A 15765-nucleotide genomic window follows, 5' to 3' on the forward strand; every position below is an offset into this window, starting at 1 on the left:
GGCCCATTTTAAAAACACCTCCAAGCACAAAGCGTGAAAGATCTCCCCCTCCCCCAAAAAAAGCACACCCACGCTCAGGCCTGACGCTTCTTCTTTGTGAGCCTTGGGGCTCTCTCGCCGGAGGAGGGGGCCTGCCAAGCCCCTGAGCAATGGAGCCAGGAGAGAAGGAGGAGAGGCCAAAGTAGGGGTCCTCCAGGGGCCGAGGCCGGGAGGGGGGCCCGGAGCCCCCAGGGAAGGGGGACGCAAGCCCCTCTCAAGGGGAGGCGTGGGGGGGGGGCTGCGCATGTGCTATCTGCTGCCACTGTTGCTATCAGCCGCATGGAACCAAGCAGGGAGGTGGGACAGAAACGATTTATAAAGACCTAATAATGAAAGAAGCAAACCCCCCCCCCATCTCGGACCCCTTCCTGACCCCAGGAATCCCGGGAGGAAGCCCGTGAGTAGGGAAAGGGTCCCCTGGACCCCTGGAAAGTGGGCTCTGACCAGCAGGCAGGCAGGGCTGTGCAGAGCATTCCCCCCCCCCAGTGAAACCTCCTTCCTTGCAGCTCCTGTGTGTGTGGGGGGGGCGGAGGTTGCTTTGCCGTTCTCCGAATGCCGAGTGAGCTCTTCTGAGAGGAGGAAGAACAGATCCGTGCCAAAAATCTGTACAGGCCAGAGATTTGGCTGCCTCAGCTGGGGGGAGGGGGGTGGCGAGTGGGATTAGGCCGGTCCATTAAGCCTCCACCGCTTTTGACCCCCCCCCCCCACACACTCACAAGGAATATGGGCCGTTGGCCAGGGATTTGCAGCAGCCGCCCGCCCGCCCGCCCGCCCGCCCGCCCGGTGGCTTGCCCGCCTCCTCTCTCCTTCCCTGCTTGCTGCTCCTTGGCCCTCGTGGCCGCCCTGGGCACCCCTGTCCTGCCCCTCTGCCCCTCCGCCTCCCCCAGCCACAGAGTCATTCGCTTCTGACGGACAGGGTCACGACTCAGGACCGGGCTGCCTCAGGCACGTTAGCCACAGTCAGTGGGCAGAAAGCGAAGGAAAGAGTGCTCTTGAGCATGCACAGAATGCTTTCTCCCAGAGTCCCTAGCAGGAGGCAGGGGAGAGAGCTCTGTTCAGACCTCTTCCTTTTGGGGACCTCTTCCGTGTCTGCTTTTGGGAGACCCTGCAAGGGTCATGGGACGGGATTGGGGCCGTGCGCTGCCCCTCGCCCTCCCCCAAAGTCTCCTGGGCCCTGGGGTGCCAGGGAGCAAGTGGGTTTCAGAGCTGCACAGAGTTCCTTGCCGGGGACCCACCAGCCAGGAGCCCCCACCCTGGAGCTCTTCTGCTCCTCTCGCGGGGGGGGGGGGGGGAGGAATGGCCCCAGCCACAAAGGGATCGGAAGTGCTGGGGATTAAAATAGCCTTTGATAAGACTGGCAGAGGGACTTCCTCTGGAGGCCCCGGGCTGCTTTGTCTGGGGCTGGAGGGGCAGAAAAGGGAAGGAGGTCAGCTTGTGTGCTCCGAGGAGGGGGAGGGGGAGGAGGGGGAGCCCCGTGGGGCTCCCTGGGCCAGTGTGGCGGGAGAAGCAGCCCGGCAGAAGGCGCTTGGGGCAGCAGCCTGCAAAGATTCCCCCCCCCACCCATCCCCCCAGCATCAGTCTGGCTTCTGTGCCTTTCCCAGGGCAGCGGGTGCAAGAGGAGATGTTCCCTGCCTGAGCTCAAGGGTCTGAGTGTTCCAACGCCATGCCTGTAGGGTGGGCCAGTGCGGTGGTCCCTCTGTTTCGCGTGAGGGAGGGCCAGGGGCTGTGGCAGAGGTGAAGGGGCCTCTTGGACTCTGGGGGCTTCTCCCTCAGTCGGGCAGCAGGGACTTTATTCCCTGGGAGGGAGAGCAAGAGTATTGTCTGACTGCAGGTTTTCTCATCACAATATCCCTGCAGGGTAGGCTTGGATGCAAGTGCCTCCTCTGCACTCTGCACGCCTCCTTGCCAGGGATCTGGGCCAGGCCGCCCTGCTCTGGCTCCATCCAGCATCCCCCCTCCGAATTTCGCACCGCTCTCTGCCCCCCCCCCCGCCCAGGGGGCCTGAGAAGAGCCTTGTGCTTGATGGGCGGGCAGGAGGGGGCAGCCAGGGGCCTTCCTCTTCTCCAAATCCGGGCAGGCTGATTTGCATGTTATGCAAATGGCGCCCATTAACGGCATCCTTTCCCTAATGCGGCTTTGCGTGGGCTCTGCTGGGGGCAGGAGGGAGAAGCAGCCCCCTCGTCCTCTGCAGGGGGGTCTTGAGGCCCCCCCCCCCCCCGGGGCTCAGGACTGAGTCGGGGAGGGGCGATCCGGGCCCCTCGCTCCCCGCCTGGCCTGTCTTCCTGCCGAGGGTGGGGGTGCTGCAGTGGGGGGGGGGAGGCCAGCGCCATACTTGGAGCCCATCTGGGCTGTGGAGGTGGGACCCCAGCCAGAAATGCTCTTTGCCGCGAGGCATCTTGTAAACACCAGCCTGCTCCCCCTGTGCCTGACACCCAGTGAGCAAAGCCAGGGCAGCAAGCACCAGCCGCAGGCAGGGCCGGCGGATCGGCCCCCTTCCTCCCTGCCTGCCTGCCTGGCGTGGACAGGGAGGGGCCCGCCTCAAAAGGCTGTTTTCTGCTCTTCCTGCCTCCTCCCCCTGAGCCTTCTCAGGCAAGTTCCTTGGCCGTGCGGGCAGAGTCGGTCCCTAGGCGGAGAGCCCTTGACCCCTCCGCCTCCCTGGCTGCTTGTCTCCCCCAGTCGGAGCTGCCCGATCGGGTGGGCACCACGGCTCCTGCCAGCTCCTTTCCTGGCACCGCCAAGGCATTTCGGGACGTGGTGCGGCCACAGAGGCTTCCGGCTGTTATGGGAGATCTGATTGGCTGGGCAGATTTTGACCGCGTGCCCAGCCCCTCGTTCTGCCTTTGGTCTCGGGTGTGTTTCCCGCCTCCCTGGGCCCAGAAGGACGGGGACCCCCAAGGGCCCCTTGGAGCCTTCTTTGGGGCCAGGTCGGCCGCTGCAGCAGAACGGCTTGCCTGCTCCGTGGGCCGTGGGCTCTCCCCCGTCTGCCAAAAGGAGGCCCTGTGCGTCGGGAGCCAGACGCCTCTCTGCCCTGCGGCCTTGCAAGGGGGGGTGACGTGGTGGGATCCAGCGAACCCGAGAGCCCCTGGGCCCAAGTGGCCGACGCTGGCGAGGGGGATCCGAGGCATGAACCACTAGAGCCAGAGGCCCTCCCCTTCCCCTAGAGCCCCGCCTCCCACCGTTCCGCTCCTTTCCGACCGGACTACCTGTATCCAGGTATCTTCCCCAGTGGGCAAGGCCAGGCGTGTGAGTTTGGCGCCTGCAGGAGAAGAATCCCGACCGAATCTCTCGGTCCAGCAGGGACTCCCTGCGCCTCCCTTCCTCCACTGCAGCCAGCGAATTTAATGCTTCCTTGAAATGCTCTTGGGGGACACCAACTTAGAGGCCTTTGGAGGAACATTTGCAGGCGGAAAAGGCAGAAGGCGCCCAGAAGGAAGCCCTTCCGTTTCGTCTGCCGGGGCCTGCTGGGCCTAATCATGAAAGCCCTGGAAGCGAGACCCCGGCGGCTCTGCAGCTCCGACTGATAGTGGCTGCAGCTGTGGTGTGTGTGTGTGTGGGGGGGGCTGCCACGTCTCCCCCCTGTTCCGTGGTGGGTGGGCCCCCAGAGGCGGATTCCCTGGGCCAAGCAGAGGCCTTGCGCCTGAGGCTGCCACCCTGGCCGTGCTTGTCTGCCTGGGGTGCCCTCCGAGCCTGGTGTGAGGGAGCCCTGGCCAGGCTCTGCACGGCCGCGTGATGCTAATTGGGGGGTGACAGGAGCTGTCAAGGCCCCGGGGTGGATGGCGGCCCTCCCTTTGCCGGCTGCCTCGGTGACAGATGCCGGTTGGCAGTTGGCGGCTGTGTCGGGTGCCGGCTTGGGGATGCCCTGGGCCAGCTTTCTGGCCGCCCAGGACGGGGGTGGGTGGTGCAGTGGCCCTAAGGTCGCACCTGGGGGTGGAAAAGGTAGGCTTGGCAACCCCTGGTGTGCCCGGAAGGACACTTCCCGGTGGAACGGGAGGCCTCCCACTCCTGCCTCTGATCTCCGCACTACAGAGATGGGTTTGGCAGAAGAACACGGCTGCATTGGGAGGGGGTCCGTCCACCCCCCGTCCAGCTCCGTCCCAGCCCAGAGCGAGCAAAGGCAGACTGCGGGGCAGGGTGGGCAGCTCTGGGTTGGTCGAGAGGAGGGGGGGTTTTGGGGAGGGGGGCTTTGGGGACCACCTTCCCAAGTAGCCGGCGGTTTTCTCCGGGGCCACTGACAGGGCGGGCCGTTTTGCCCAGCCCACCAGGGCCGGTGGTTGCTCTGTCTGCGGGGCCAAGGAAGCAGCTGCTGTGCTCTGGGGCGTGGGTTTTCGGAGGCCCACCTGAGGCCCCACAGCCGCCCTCTGCAGCAGGAAGTGGTTCGCACAGCTGACTTGGAGCCCTCCCCTCCCCTCCAGGCAACGGGGGGACCTCCAACAGGCAGCTGCCGCTCAGGCAGGGGCTGCAAGCCTTCCTCACAGGGACGGCGTTGTCCCTGTCCTGGATGCAAGTGGCCAGGAGCACCACTCTGGCCACGGTGCCTTTGAGAGCCAAGAATAGGGAGATCCTCAGCCAACCGTGCCTCTTTCAGTCCCCGGAAAACGACACTGCGCATTTCTGTCTTTTTTGCTCTCTGCGCCTCCTCTTGGCGAGAGCCTGGCTTAGTGGGGCTCTTTGCCTTCCTCCAAAATAGCAACTTTTATTTCCAGTCAGGGAAGGGGGTGCAGGGTCAGTTCTGGATTTAGGGATCAACTAGGTAAGCTGCAGCTTACTTCATGCCCCTGGGGGCTTCCACCTAAGGAAAGGGAGACATCTGCCCCCCTCCCCCCCCAGGCTTCCGCTAAGCTGGTGGCTTCTGTCTTCCCCAGGCCTGGAGCAAAGAGCTCTTTGGAAATAAAGTATTTTTGGGGGGGGGGAGCTCCCAGCCTCATAGTCTGGCCCGCCTGTCTCCTTCCCAGCCAGCGTTCGAGAGCCAGCTGTGCACAGGGGTGGAGATGGCAGAATCTTTTTCTCTCAGGCCGAAGGTGGGCAGTGGACGTTTGGGGTCCTGAGCCAGTGAAGGGGGCTCAGGACCCCAAACGCCTTCCTTCCTTCCTTCCTTCCTTCCTTCCTTCCTTCCTTCCTTCCTTCCTTCCTTCCTTCCTTCCTTCCTTCCTTCCTTCCTTCCTTCCTTCCCCTGTGAGCCGCTGAAGGTGTCAGGGTGCCTTCTGAAGAAAAGGAGTTTCTGCCTTTGGAAAGGACAGAGTCCAGCCTGCCGTGCCCTGGAATGATGCCTCACCCCTCAGCCTCTCCGTGGATCGGGGCAGAGAAAACCCCCGGCAGCGTCGGCCCCATGGCCATATCCTAACAGTTCTGGAGATTATCAAATGTAGTTATTTTTAGTGATCGGATTAGAGATATTAAAGATATCTGAGCCCAGAGGGGGGTTCTGTTTGCATTTGAACACGGTGGGCTTGTGAACATGCGCACGCCGCGTCAGGCCACCCGCTCCTTCTGTGGGGGATGCCTTTTGGGAAGGAGGCCGGGCTGTTGCCTGGGTGGGCCCTGGACCGAGGCCCCCTTGGCCCGACAGCCGAGGGGAGGGTGCCTGGGGAAGAGAGCGGAAGGGAAGGCTGCCGGCTGAGTTCCACCCAGCGCCCGGCTCAGATGTCAGCCGCTCTCTGGGCTTGCAGTCCAGGTCCTCTTTCAAAGTTTAATTATTAAGCGAGCCATGAAATATAGATGCCCGCCTCACACCTCGTGGCCTTTCAGAGGCGCCCTGGCGTGCGCCACTCTCCTCTGGCAGCCTCGGGAAGATAATTAGGCTGCCGAAAGATGGAAGGAGCTGACGCGGAGGCAGCCAGGGTGTCCCCCCCGTCCCCCCCCCCCGTATCGGGGACATCGGACCCAGCTGCAGCACGAGCGGCCCTGGTCGCCAGTCCTCTGGGTGGCCCCCAAATGCCTCCTCAAAGGCTTTGAATGTCTAAATCAGTAGGTTATCACGAAGTCCAACGGCTGGCCCAGTTCGCTAGGTCACCACATAGTACTGGGATGTCTTTTATCTGCCAGCCTTTCTCAAGCGGGGTGTTTCCGGTCAGTCGTAAAAATCTCCGGCAAAAACAAACACTTGTAAGGCTCAAGGCAGACCCGCATTCATCAAACATCCGGAAGACTCTTTCGGTCCTGTTGATAGGCAGGCGAGGGGATCTCTCCTCCGGGCAGAGGGGGCCCCCAGGCTGGGTGGGGTTTTGGGCTTCCTGTCCTCTGCCCTGTGGCCTGAGGGGGCTCTGAGGGGACTCTCTCCGGGGGTCCTCCGTCTGGATCGCTTTGTGCTCCCCTCGTCAGCCCCACCAACAGGCTCCCAAGCTTGGCCTGGGCAGGGCCCGCTTTCCGGAGGATCGCTGCAAGCAATGGATGAACAGCCGCGTTAAAACCCTTTAATTAAAAGTGCATTTCCCCTCTTCTCCCGCCCCCCCCCCAAGAAAAAGAATAGGAAACCAGCTAGTCACAAAAGGCAGAGGCAGACCTGGGCTAACCCCCCCCCCCTCTCTTCTCCTTCCTCCTCGCAGTCTGTTGCTTCGTCGTCCATAAGAGGTGCCATGAATTCGTTACCTTCTCCTGCCCAGGGGCAGATAAAGGTCCTGCTTCAGACGTAAGTGAATTCCTCAGATCGGGGGGGGGGGGGCGGGGGGGATCAAACATTTAACAGGCAAAAGGGCTAGTTCGGAAGCGTGTCCACCCCGTTCCGGCCTCTCCTATACTTAAACTGGAATCACAGCCCTTCAGCACTTGACATCGGTGTGGGAGCCTGTTGGCCAGTGGCTGTGTCGTCCCCTGCATGCTTGCGCCAGTCCTCAGAGCATGATGCGGAAGCCCAAGCAGTTGGGCTGCTCTTCGAAGTCTGCCTTCCTCCAGACTTGTGTGGATGTGGGCCTGTCCGGAGAAGGGGAAATGTTGTTCCCAAAAAGAAATGTCGGTGGGGGGCTTGTTTGTTTCCTTTGGGAAATCCGCGTGGTGGAAGCCACCCCCCCCCCGACCTTGGTGTCCCCGGGGGCTGGGGTGCTTTGGGCCTGGCTGTCCCTTGGCCTCCCCCAAGGGAACAGGCTAGTTTCCAAGGCTGTCGGGGAGACACGGCCGGTCCTCCCTGTTCCCAGCCGCTTTTCTTAGCCTCTCAGCAGGAGCAGACCCAAATGGCTCCCGGCTGCCCTTAGGGGAACTTGGCAGGGGCTGGGCCCGTCCCCTGCTGCCTTTCCTTGCCTCAAAACCTAAGGAGGTCCCGGGGCAACCAGACGGCTCCTGAATTGGGTGGGTGAGTGGGTGTTGGTGAGCCCCCACTCCAGATAGGTCCTGGGGGCTTTGGCCAGGGCTCAAGACCGACTGGCACCACGGCATTTGCAAGCATGTTAGAAGGGGGGCCTGGGTTCAAATTCTGCAGGTTCGGCACACCACCCGTGGTGCCATGGGGCTGAGGGAACCGGCAGGGATGTTCTCGGGGAAGTCCACAAGCAGCCCCACACGGCTGGATTAGACCAAAGCCACCCTCTCCTGAAATGGGGCTCTGTGTGTGTGTGTGTGTGTGTGTGTGTCCCCATCTCCGAGCTGCTTCTTGAAAGGGATCCAGGCGCCGGGAAGCAACAACGAAGCTCCTCCTCCCCCGCCTGGCTTAATGATTGTGCTTTTGGTTCGGGGAAGCTCTCGCAAGACAGGTTAATTGCGCTGTGCCCCCCTCTTTGTGGGCTGCTCCTTGCGCAGCTGCCAGCCCCGCTGCCATCAAAGGAGAGCCTGGCGGCAAGCGGGAGCCGGGAAGAGGCAGGCCTGGGGAAGGGGTTGGGGGCTGGGGGCTGGAGGGCACCGCCTTGCCTTTGGGTGCAATTAACTTCCCTGACTCCCCGGCCCGAGAGCTGGAGCTGGAGCAGGGGGAACTGAGGCACAGTTAGGAGAGCCCCTGGCATAGACTCCTTCCCGGCCTTCTAGGATCCCTCCAGTCTGGGACTTCTTTGGGGTCTCCCATCCATCCCCAACCCCACAGCTGGGGCCTTTGGCATGCCCCCCCTTCTTCTTCCTCTGCTGTGCTCCTCCCCCATCCCCTCGTTCCGGTCTTTCTCCTGGAAGGCCCTGGGGGCATTTTGCTTTCTAAAAAGCGTGGCCTGGCTGGCTGGCTGCCCCCCAGCAGTCCTGACCCCCAGGAGCCAGCCCCCCCCCGGAGGGGGACGATCTGCTCTCTGTCTTGCAGGCTTTCAGGGGAAACCGGGGGGGGGGGGCTGAGTTGGAGGGGTTGTGCCTCAACACCCACCTTTACCCCCCTCCCACGTGGTTTTTCCTTTTCTCCTCCAGGATCCCCGGAGCAAACACAAGTTTAAAATCCACACCTACTCCAGCCCCACGTTCTGCGACCACTGCGGCTCCTTGTTGTACGGCCTCATCCACCAAGGCATGAAATGCGACAGTAAGTTCACCAGGCCTAGCCGGGGAGGGGGGTGAGGGGGGGCCGCCGCTCGGGCTGGGCGGTGGGAGGATGAGGGGTCCGGACACCGTCCGCTTCTGAGCCAGAACTCTGCCGGAGAAGAGCAGCTGCACAGGGCCGGCGTCCAGGAGCCCCTCCCCGGCCGCAGGTGGTGTTTCTGACCGGGGTGCTCCTGGGCCCTGGCTCTCCCCGGCCACACGGAGACACTCCCACAGCTGCCCCTCTTGCAGCAGAAGAGTTCTGCTTGCCTCCAGGAGGTCCTTCGAGCGAGCGGCTGAGCCCCCTTGGTCAGCTGCAACTCGGATCGGGACTGTGCTGCCCCTAAACGTCACCCAACTGAGCCCCCTCTGACCCCAGGCACCTGGGTCCCCGTCCCCAACTCTGGCAAAGGGAGTTTGGGTGTCCTGGAAATTTTACAGGCCTCTAGACTCCTCCTGAGTGCGAATCGAGCGGTTCCTAGGCAGGGTGGGGGATTCCCTGCATCTGGAGACGGGGCCTTCCCCACCCTGCGGCAGGAGAGAGCCATGGCCCAGGAGCACCTGAGGCACATGGAAGATTGGTTGGGCTTCCAGGCGCTGCTGAAGGCTGGCTCTTTTCTCCTCCTCCTCCTCCCTGGATTTTCTGTCTGGCCGGGCAGAGCAACTCACAGGCAGTCTTTGGCTGCCACCTTGTGGCCACTCTGAAAATGGCAGATCTTCTCGCGCTGCATTTCCGCTCTGACGTTTGCAGTCGGGCCTCCTCCTGCCTCGGTGTGGGGTGAAGACGGTGCCCCCTCCCAGAGAGGCCCTCCCCAGCACCCCCAACGCCGTGCTGGTTCATTGCAGCCAGCTCTTGCCTTGCAGAAACAGAGGGAGGAAGAGTTCGTAGATGAGCACTGAGGTGTGAGCCAGGCCTTGGATGCGGCAATCTCCCCCCCACACACACACACACACACAAACACACACAAACACACACTTTAATCAATTTAGTTTGCTTCCAAACACATTTTCTCCCAAACAAATCCTTCCTCCCCCAAGTAATAAACTATGGGGCCTACATGGGTGAGAATTAAAGAAAGATCCGAAGCGGTGGTTATTTCACAGGCACTGCAGGCCTCCAAAAGGAGAAATCTGTTGGCTCTCGGAGAAATGGAGCCTCAGTTCTCCGGGAAGCTCAAAGGGCTACGCTGAGTTCTTGCCCTTTGGTTGGGAGGATCTGAGCCCCCATCCGCCTTCCGAAACAGCAAGGGAACTTTCCGGCTCGACATTGCACAAGAGCAGCAGGCCCAGGGCAAGTGGCCGTTCTCTGGGGAAGAAAGCTAAGCCCTAGGCCTGGCTGTGCTGAGGCACGGGGACACCACCAGCCCCCCGAGGGCCCCCTTGGCAGGGGAGTTGCAGTCCTCCTGCCCCACACCACCCTCTCAACCGGAGGGCTAGCAGAACGCTTACGACACCAGTCCCGCCCCAGTCGAGGTGACGGGCAAGCCAGGGCGAGGGGAGAGGCAGGCGACGCTCGGACTTTCCAAATCTCTCGGTGCCCGCTGGCTCCTCCTGCCCCCCCCCACCCGGGGAATTTGGCCTTGTGGGGGGGAGGGAGGGGGGGAGGGAGGGACCCGTGGGGGCCCGTGGCTGGGATCCGGGCTGACCCTCTGCCTTTGTGCCCCTCCGCAGCCTGCATGATGAATGTCCACAAACGCTGCGTGACGAACGTGCCCAGCCTGTGCGGGACGGACCACACCGAACGCCGAGGGCGGATCCACATCAAGGCAGACATTGAGAGCGAAGTCCTCACCGTTGTAGGTGAGGGAGGGGCTCTGGGGAGGGGGGGCTCCGGTGCTCCCCCAGGGGGAAGGGCAGCGGGGGCATGAGAGGGGGAGGGCTCCAGCGGGCCCGGAAACCGGGAGGGGGCATCTTTGGAACTCAGCAGGGAAAGCTGCCCGTTCTTCCCCCTGGGCACCCACAAGGGCTCTGCGCTGTGCTTCGGTGGGGCAGCCCTGCTGGGAGAGAGCTCTCCGTGCCCCGGGAGCAGCCCGCTCGCCTCCCCTTCCCGGCTCTTGCAGCCCCCCCCCCCCCAGGGATGCCGAGGGCGATGGCTCATGGTGCTGTGCAGGCCGGTTGCGTTTTGCTCCCTGAGGAGGTCACGGGGGGCAGGCCGGGCAAGGAGACGAGCGTCTGCTGTGGCTCCAGGGGAAAGGCAGGCTTGGAGATGCGGGGCACACTGCGGTTTTTGAAACTCATCCGTTTTAAGAAAGCAGAAAGGAAGTTGCGGTGAAGCACGGAGAATGTTTTTTGATAGATTTGCACAACAGGAAATCAGGCAGGCAGGCAGATAAATAGATTGGGTGATGGGTGGAGGAGGGAGCCATGCATGCCTCCTGGCCAAGGGGCCCGAAGAGAGGGGACTGAAGTTCTCAGCCTCCAGGTCCTCTGTTTGGCCCTCCGGAACAACCGTGTGAGACAGGAGGCCTGTCCAGAGGGGCCCTCCCTGCTCTGACCCAGCAGTGCTCTTCTTGCACCTGGAACAATACAGAAACCGCGGGCAAAATAGCTGGGAGGGGGAATCCCACAAAGCTTCCTTCCCGTATTGTGCGTATCCTAATCGCAGAACAGCATGCCGTCGTGCCCACCGGGCCGTGGGGAACCGGCTCAGAGAGAGCGGAAGGGGGTCCCTGGCCGTCCCTTTAGCTTGACGTCTCTTCCTCTGCTGTGTGACGAAAGAGCCCCTGGGGCCGGGCAGCTTCCTTCCTGCAGATTTCTGATCCTTCCCCATCATTTCTTATGGGCGCCATTTAGGCACTTGATGGACCGATGGACTTAATTTGCAGCCCTCTCTTTGTGAGAAGTCTCTCCTAACATTTTACTCCTGGCACCTGTGACTGGTAGTCCGCCCTGCCCCCCCCACTTGGGGCTCGGAGCGGGTGATGCGCAGGGCACCTGTCACGCTCCACACAACGGGACGGTCTGTTGCAGGGCGTCAGGGAGGTGGTGGTCCGGAACCACCAGAAGGGGCTGAAGGGCAGCAGGAGGAGAATCCCCACGACCCATGAAGCAGGGCAGAGATGGCAGAGTGTGTGTGTGCTGGGGAAGAGTGTCCCCCCCTCCAGAAGCCCCCGGGGTGCCCTCGGGGCAGCCACGGGTCTCCTCCCTGGACTCTCTCAGCCCCACCTGCCTCACAAGGTGCCTGGTGTGGGGAGAGGAAGGGAAGTCGGTTGCAAGCCGCTTGGAGGAAAGCAGGGCGTGAGCACCTCCTCTGCCAAACCGGACCCCCCTTCAAGAAGCTCCGCACGGCAGGACTCCTGAGATCCACCTGGGGGGCTGCCCAAGCATGAAAACGGACGGAGCCATTCTCAGGCACCCGGCAGACAACTCAATGGGGCGGGGAGGAAGCTAGAAGCCCCTGCAGCCCCAAACCCCAGTCTCCAAGAGGACGGGCCCCCAAAGAAGCCGCGAGGCAGGGATGCAAGAAGCAGGGGGCTAGACCCCACGTCCTCCCCCCCTGCCGGACCCTCCGGTTTTCACTTCCAGGCCCCCTGTTAGGCCTCAGCTCCAGTCCCCGGCCCTTAATCCAGCAGCCCCGATCTGGCAGCCCCGATCTGACCAAGGACCACCCAGGCTCTGCGAAGAGGGGAGGGGGAGGAGGGGGAGGAGGAGGAGGAGGAGGAGGAGGAGGAGGAGGGGGTCTCTCGTGGGCCTTCCTCTGCCCACCCGACTGCAGACCCGGCCGTCCTTGACGCCCACCCAGGGCCCGTCAGCAGCTGGCGAAGTGACCTTGAGCGGCGTCTGGTGTCTGGCGGGGGGGGGGAGGCGTGTGTGCAGCGACGGCCCCCTCCGCTAGATGTCAGGGCTCGGCCGCCCGCGTTGAGGCAGGGCTGGGTCCGGCTGCAGTGGGGTGGGGTGGGGTGCGGGCAGGCTCCTCGCAGGCCCGGTGCTGCGGTGTCTGCAGGCTGCCTCTTCCGTGCGGGCAGCTTCCCTGCTGGCTGAAGGTCAGGCAAGGACGCAGCTTTACGTGTGGCGGATTCGGACGCCGGGAGACTCTCCGCCCAACCAGGGCGCCCTGGAAGGAGCTGTGTGGAAGCGTCGGGCAGTGGGCTGTGTGGGTGTGTGGGTGTGTTTGTGTGTCCGTCCCAGGGGTTGAAACGTTTGCCGGCTGGTGCTGGCGGAGACTCAAAGGAGGAGCCGAACAGGCAAGGCCTGAGCAGAGTCAGGACCCTGGACAGCGCCTGTGGCTGGGACCGGCCCCTCTCTGGGCAGGGAAGGAGAAGCCCCAGGCCCTGGCCAAGATGGGGGATTCCAGGAGAGCTGGAGGAGCGGGGGGGGGGGAGTGGCCGTGCCCTTCAGCGGGGTCCGATCTCTGTCCCTGAGGGGGCTGACGTAATGCCAGGAGATCTCCAGGCCCCACCTGGAGAATGGCAACCTTACCCCCGGCTCTCTGCTTTGGCAATGCAGGCAGGCCTTGCAGGCTGTGGAGGGCAGAGGAGGCTGATCCCAGGCTGCTCCTTGCCCACTACACACACACACACACACACACACACACACCAGTTTCCACGGCCGACATCCCTGCATCTCCTCAGGGCTGGCTGGCCCAGGTCCCATCCAGCCCCGGCAGCCCCCTGGAGAAGGCTGGGGGCTCAGGAGAGGGTTGGGGGCAGGAGCCCAGGGGCCGGAGCAGCTCTGTCCAGGGGGCTTCCCTCGCAGCCTGGCCACGGCCGGCGTTCCGGGGGCCGCTCTAGGGGAACCTGTCCTTGGCGTCCCGGAAGGGAGCTGCTCCTGCTGGGCGGGCCCGATCCCCGCAAGCGGAAGGAGCGAGCAAAGGGAGGTGCCGGCCCAAACTGGAACCGATTATGCGGCAGTTAGGCCCACAAGCCAGCGGGGCCGTCCCTGATGTGCGACGGCCAGGAAGGGTCTGCCGTGAGTGCGGGGCGCTTTCCGTTCTGAAGAAAAATATGTGCAAATTTATTCTCCTGCAGCATATTAATTAGGTGCTTTAATGAGTGGAGGTGCTAATCTTCGTTCTGCCGGCTGGCTGGCTCCCTCGCCATTGCATGGCTGGGGAGGAGGAGAGAGGGAGGGAAGGAGGGAGGGAGAGGTGTGGTGGGGGGGAGGCCTGGCCGAGCCCCCTCCCCGCTGCCCATGAGCCGCAGGATCAATTCATCCCATTGGGGGGAAATATGAGGGGCTCAATTCCAGGAAAGGGTGGAAGCCTGCAGGGTGGGGGGTGGGGGGGTGGGGGGCAGCAAACAGACTCAGCAACTAAGCTCTTGATAGTTAGCGATGTTTCGGGTGTGGGTGGTTTCCAGTGCCCATAAAGGTGCCAGGAGTCTGGTAGCAACTTGTGCAATCCTTCAGAGCGGGCCTCTCTGTCTCTGGGGGCCACGGGGGGCTCTCCTCTCCTTGCCCGGGGCCCGGCCTGTTTCTCTGGCATCTGCCACCCGCAACGGGCAGGAAGGTGAGGGGTCGGGGGTCTCCCTCCGGCTGACCTTTTGCCTCTTTCCTGCCAGTGCGAGATGCAAGAAACCTTGTTCCCATGGACCCCAACGGCCTGTCCGACCCCTACGTGAAGCTCAAGCTCATCCCCGACCCGAAGAGCGAAAGCAAACAGAAGACGAAAACCATCAAATGCTCCCTGAACCCCGAGTGGAACGAGACCTTCAAGTTGTGAGTGTCGCGGAGGCCTTCCTCTCGGAGGGGCCTGGGGGGCCCAGGCAATGCCCCCCCTGCCCTCCGGCCTTCGTGGGGGGGGGGGTCTGAGGCCGCTTCTGCCCTCCTGCGTCAGGTGGATCGGGCGGGATGCACCGGTGGGCTCCCCCTGGCCAGGAGAGAAGGATCCCTCTGGGCCGCCTGCGGAGGGTCACTGCTCCCCCCCTCCCCTCCTGCTGGCCCTCGGGGCTCCTGACTGGGTGGGGGCGGCGCTCTCCCTCCCCTCTGCACTTTCCAGAGCACCCTCCCCCTGTGAGCCCTCTGCCCTCCCCCGGCGAAGTCATGCCCCTGGGACAGCCTTGTTCTTCCATGGGCAGAAGCACCAAGCAGAATTCATGGAGCAGCAAATGGGTCCCTCTTGCCCTTCCTTCCTTCCTTCCTTCCTTCCTTCCTTCCTTCCTTCCTTCCTTCCTTCCTTCCTTCCTTCCTTCCTTCCTTCCTTCCTTCCTTCCTTCCTTCCTTCCTTCCTTCCTCCCTCCCTCCCTCCCTCCCTCCCTCCCTCCGTCCCTCCCTTCCTTCCTTCTTTCCCTCCCTCCCTCCCTCCCTTCCTTCCTTCCTTCCTTCCTTCCCTCCCTCCCTTCCTCCCATCCTTCCTTCCTTCCTTCCTTCCTGCCGCAGCGCACCCTCCCTCCCTCCCTCCCTGCCTGCCGCATTTTCCGTGCTTGCCTTGATCAAAGCCTCGCATTTCAATGTGTCTCTCCCTCCCTCCCCCCCCCCAGCCCATCACGAAAGGGAGGCTGTCAGGAAATTAAGCCTTCGCCGGGCACTCTGCCGGTGGAGACGGTGGCTTCATTTTGTAGTCATGTATTGATCGGAAGCTCGCGGAGGAGCGTTTGCAAACACAAAATAAAATGCCTCCTGATCTCTGCCCCCCACCCCCCACCCCCCACCCCCCACCCCCTCCGCTCTCTCCAGCCAGCTGAAGGAGTCCGACAAGGACCGGCGGTTGTCGGTGGAGATCTGGGACTGGGACCTGACCAGCAGGAACGATTTCATGGGCTCCCTCTCCTTCGGCATCTCAGAGCTGCAGAAAGCCGGGGTGGATGGCTGGTAAGGCCCATCCGGGGACACGAAAAGAGCTCCGCGGCTGCCCTGGTCAGCCCAGTGTGTGGCCCCCCACGTAATTCCCCCCCTCTGCTCCTTCCCCCTGGGCCCCCCGTGGATCGTGGCCTGCTCTCTCTGGGCCCGAGGCTGGGGTCCCCCTGCCCTTTACCTGGAACGGACCCGTCTTTCTCCCCTCTGCCACGTTTCAGGGTGACACTGGCCTTGCGGTTCCTGAACGGCCTGCAAGGGTATTCTGGGGGGCCTTCAGGACGGCTGTTGCTGGGGAGGCCTAGTCTGGGGGGGGGGCTATTCAGAGTCCAAGGGCTCGAAGTCTCTCCCCCCCCCCCCAGACACCTACTCTCCTCCACCTAGGTTCAAGTTGCTGAGCCAGGAGGAAGGAGAATACTTCAACGTCCCCGTCCCCCCCGAAGGGGAAGAAGGCAATGAGGAGCTCAGGCAGAAGTTTGAGGTGAGCAGCCAGCTCCTTTGGCGGGGGGGGGGGGAGGCCCAGCCCCAGAGAGTGGGGCCATGCTCCGTGTGCTCGAGGGGCAGGCCGGCCCCCCTCGCTCT

The 15765-nt window shown here is 63.1% G+C and overlaps 1 protein-coding gene across 2 annotated transcripts in view; it reads left to right on the forward strand.

Moving 5' to 3' along the window:
• The window catches only part of PRKCB (protein kinase C beta), a 43320-nt gene that overhangs the window by 9068 nt on the left and 18487 nt on the right, over positions 1-15765 (forward strand). For both annotated transcript variants that reach the window (XM_077316296.1, XM_077316295.1), the window contains exons 3-8: positions 6582-6664; positions 8347-8458; positions 10126-10254; positions 13953-14109; positions 15067-15201; positions 15568-15664. In XM_077316296.1, the coding sequence (XP_077172411.1) occupies positions 6582-6664; positions 8347-8458; positions 10126-10254; positions 13953-14109; positions 15067-15201; positions 15568-15664 (713 nt within the window). The remainder of the gene's footprint in view (positions 1-6581; positions 6665-8346; positions 8459-10125; positions 10255-13952; positions 14110-15066; positions 15202-15567; positions 15665-15765) is intronic.

The sequence above is a fragment of the Paroedura picta genome, chromosome 17, assembly GCF_049243985.1.
Source record: "Paroedura picta isolate Pp20150507F chromosome 17, Ppicta_v3.0, whole genome shotgun sequence".
NCBI lineage: Eukaryota > Metazoa > Chordata > Lepidosauria > Squamata > Gekkonidae > Paroedura > Paroedura picta.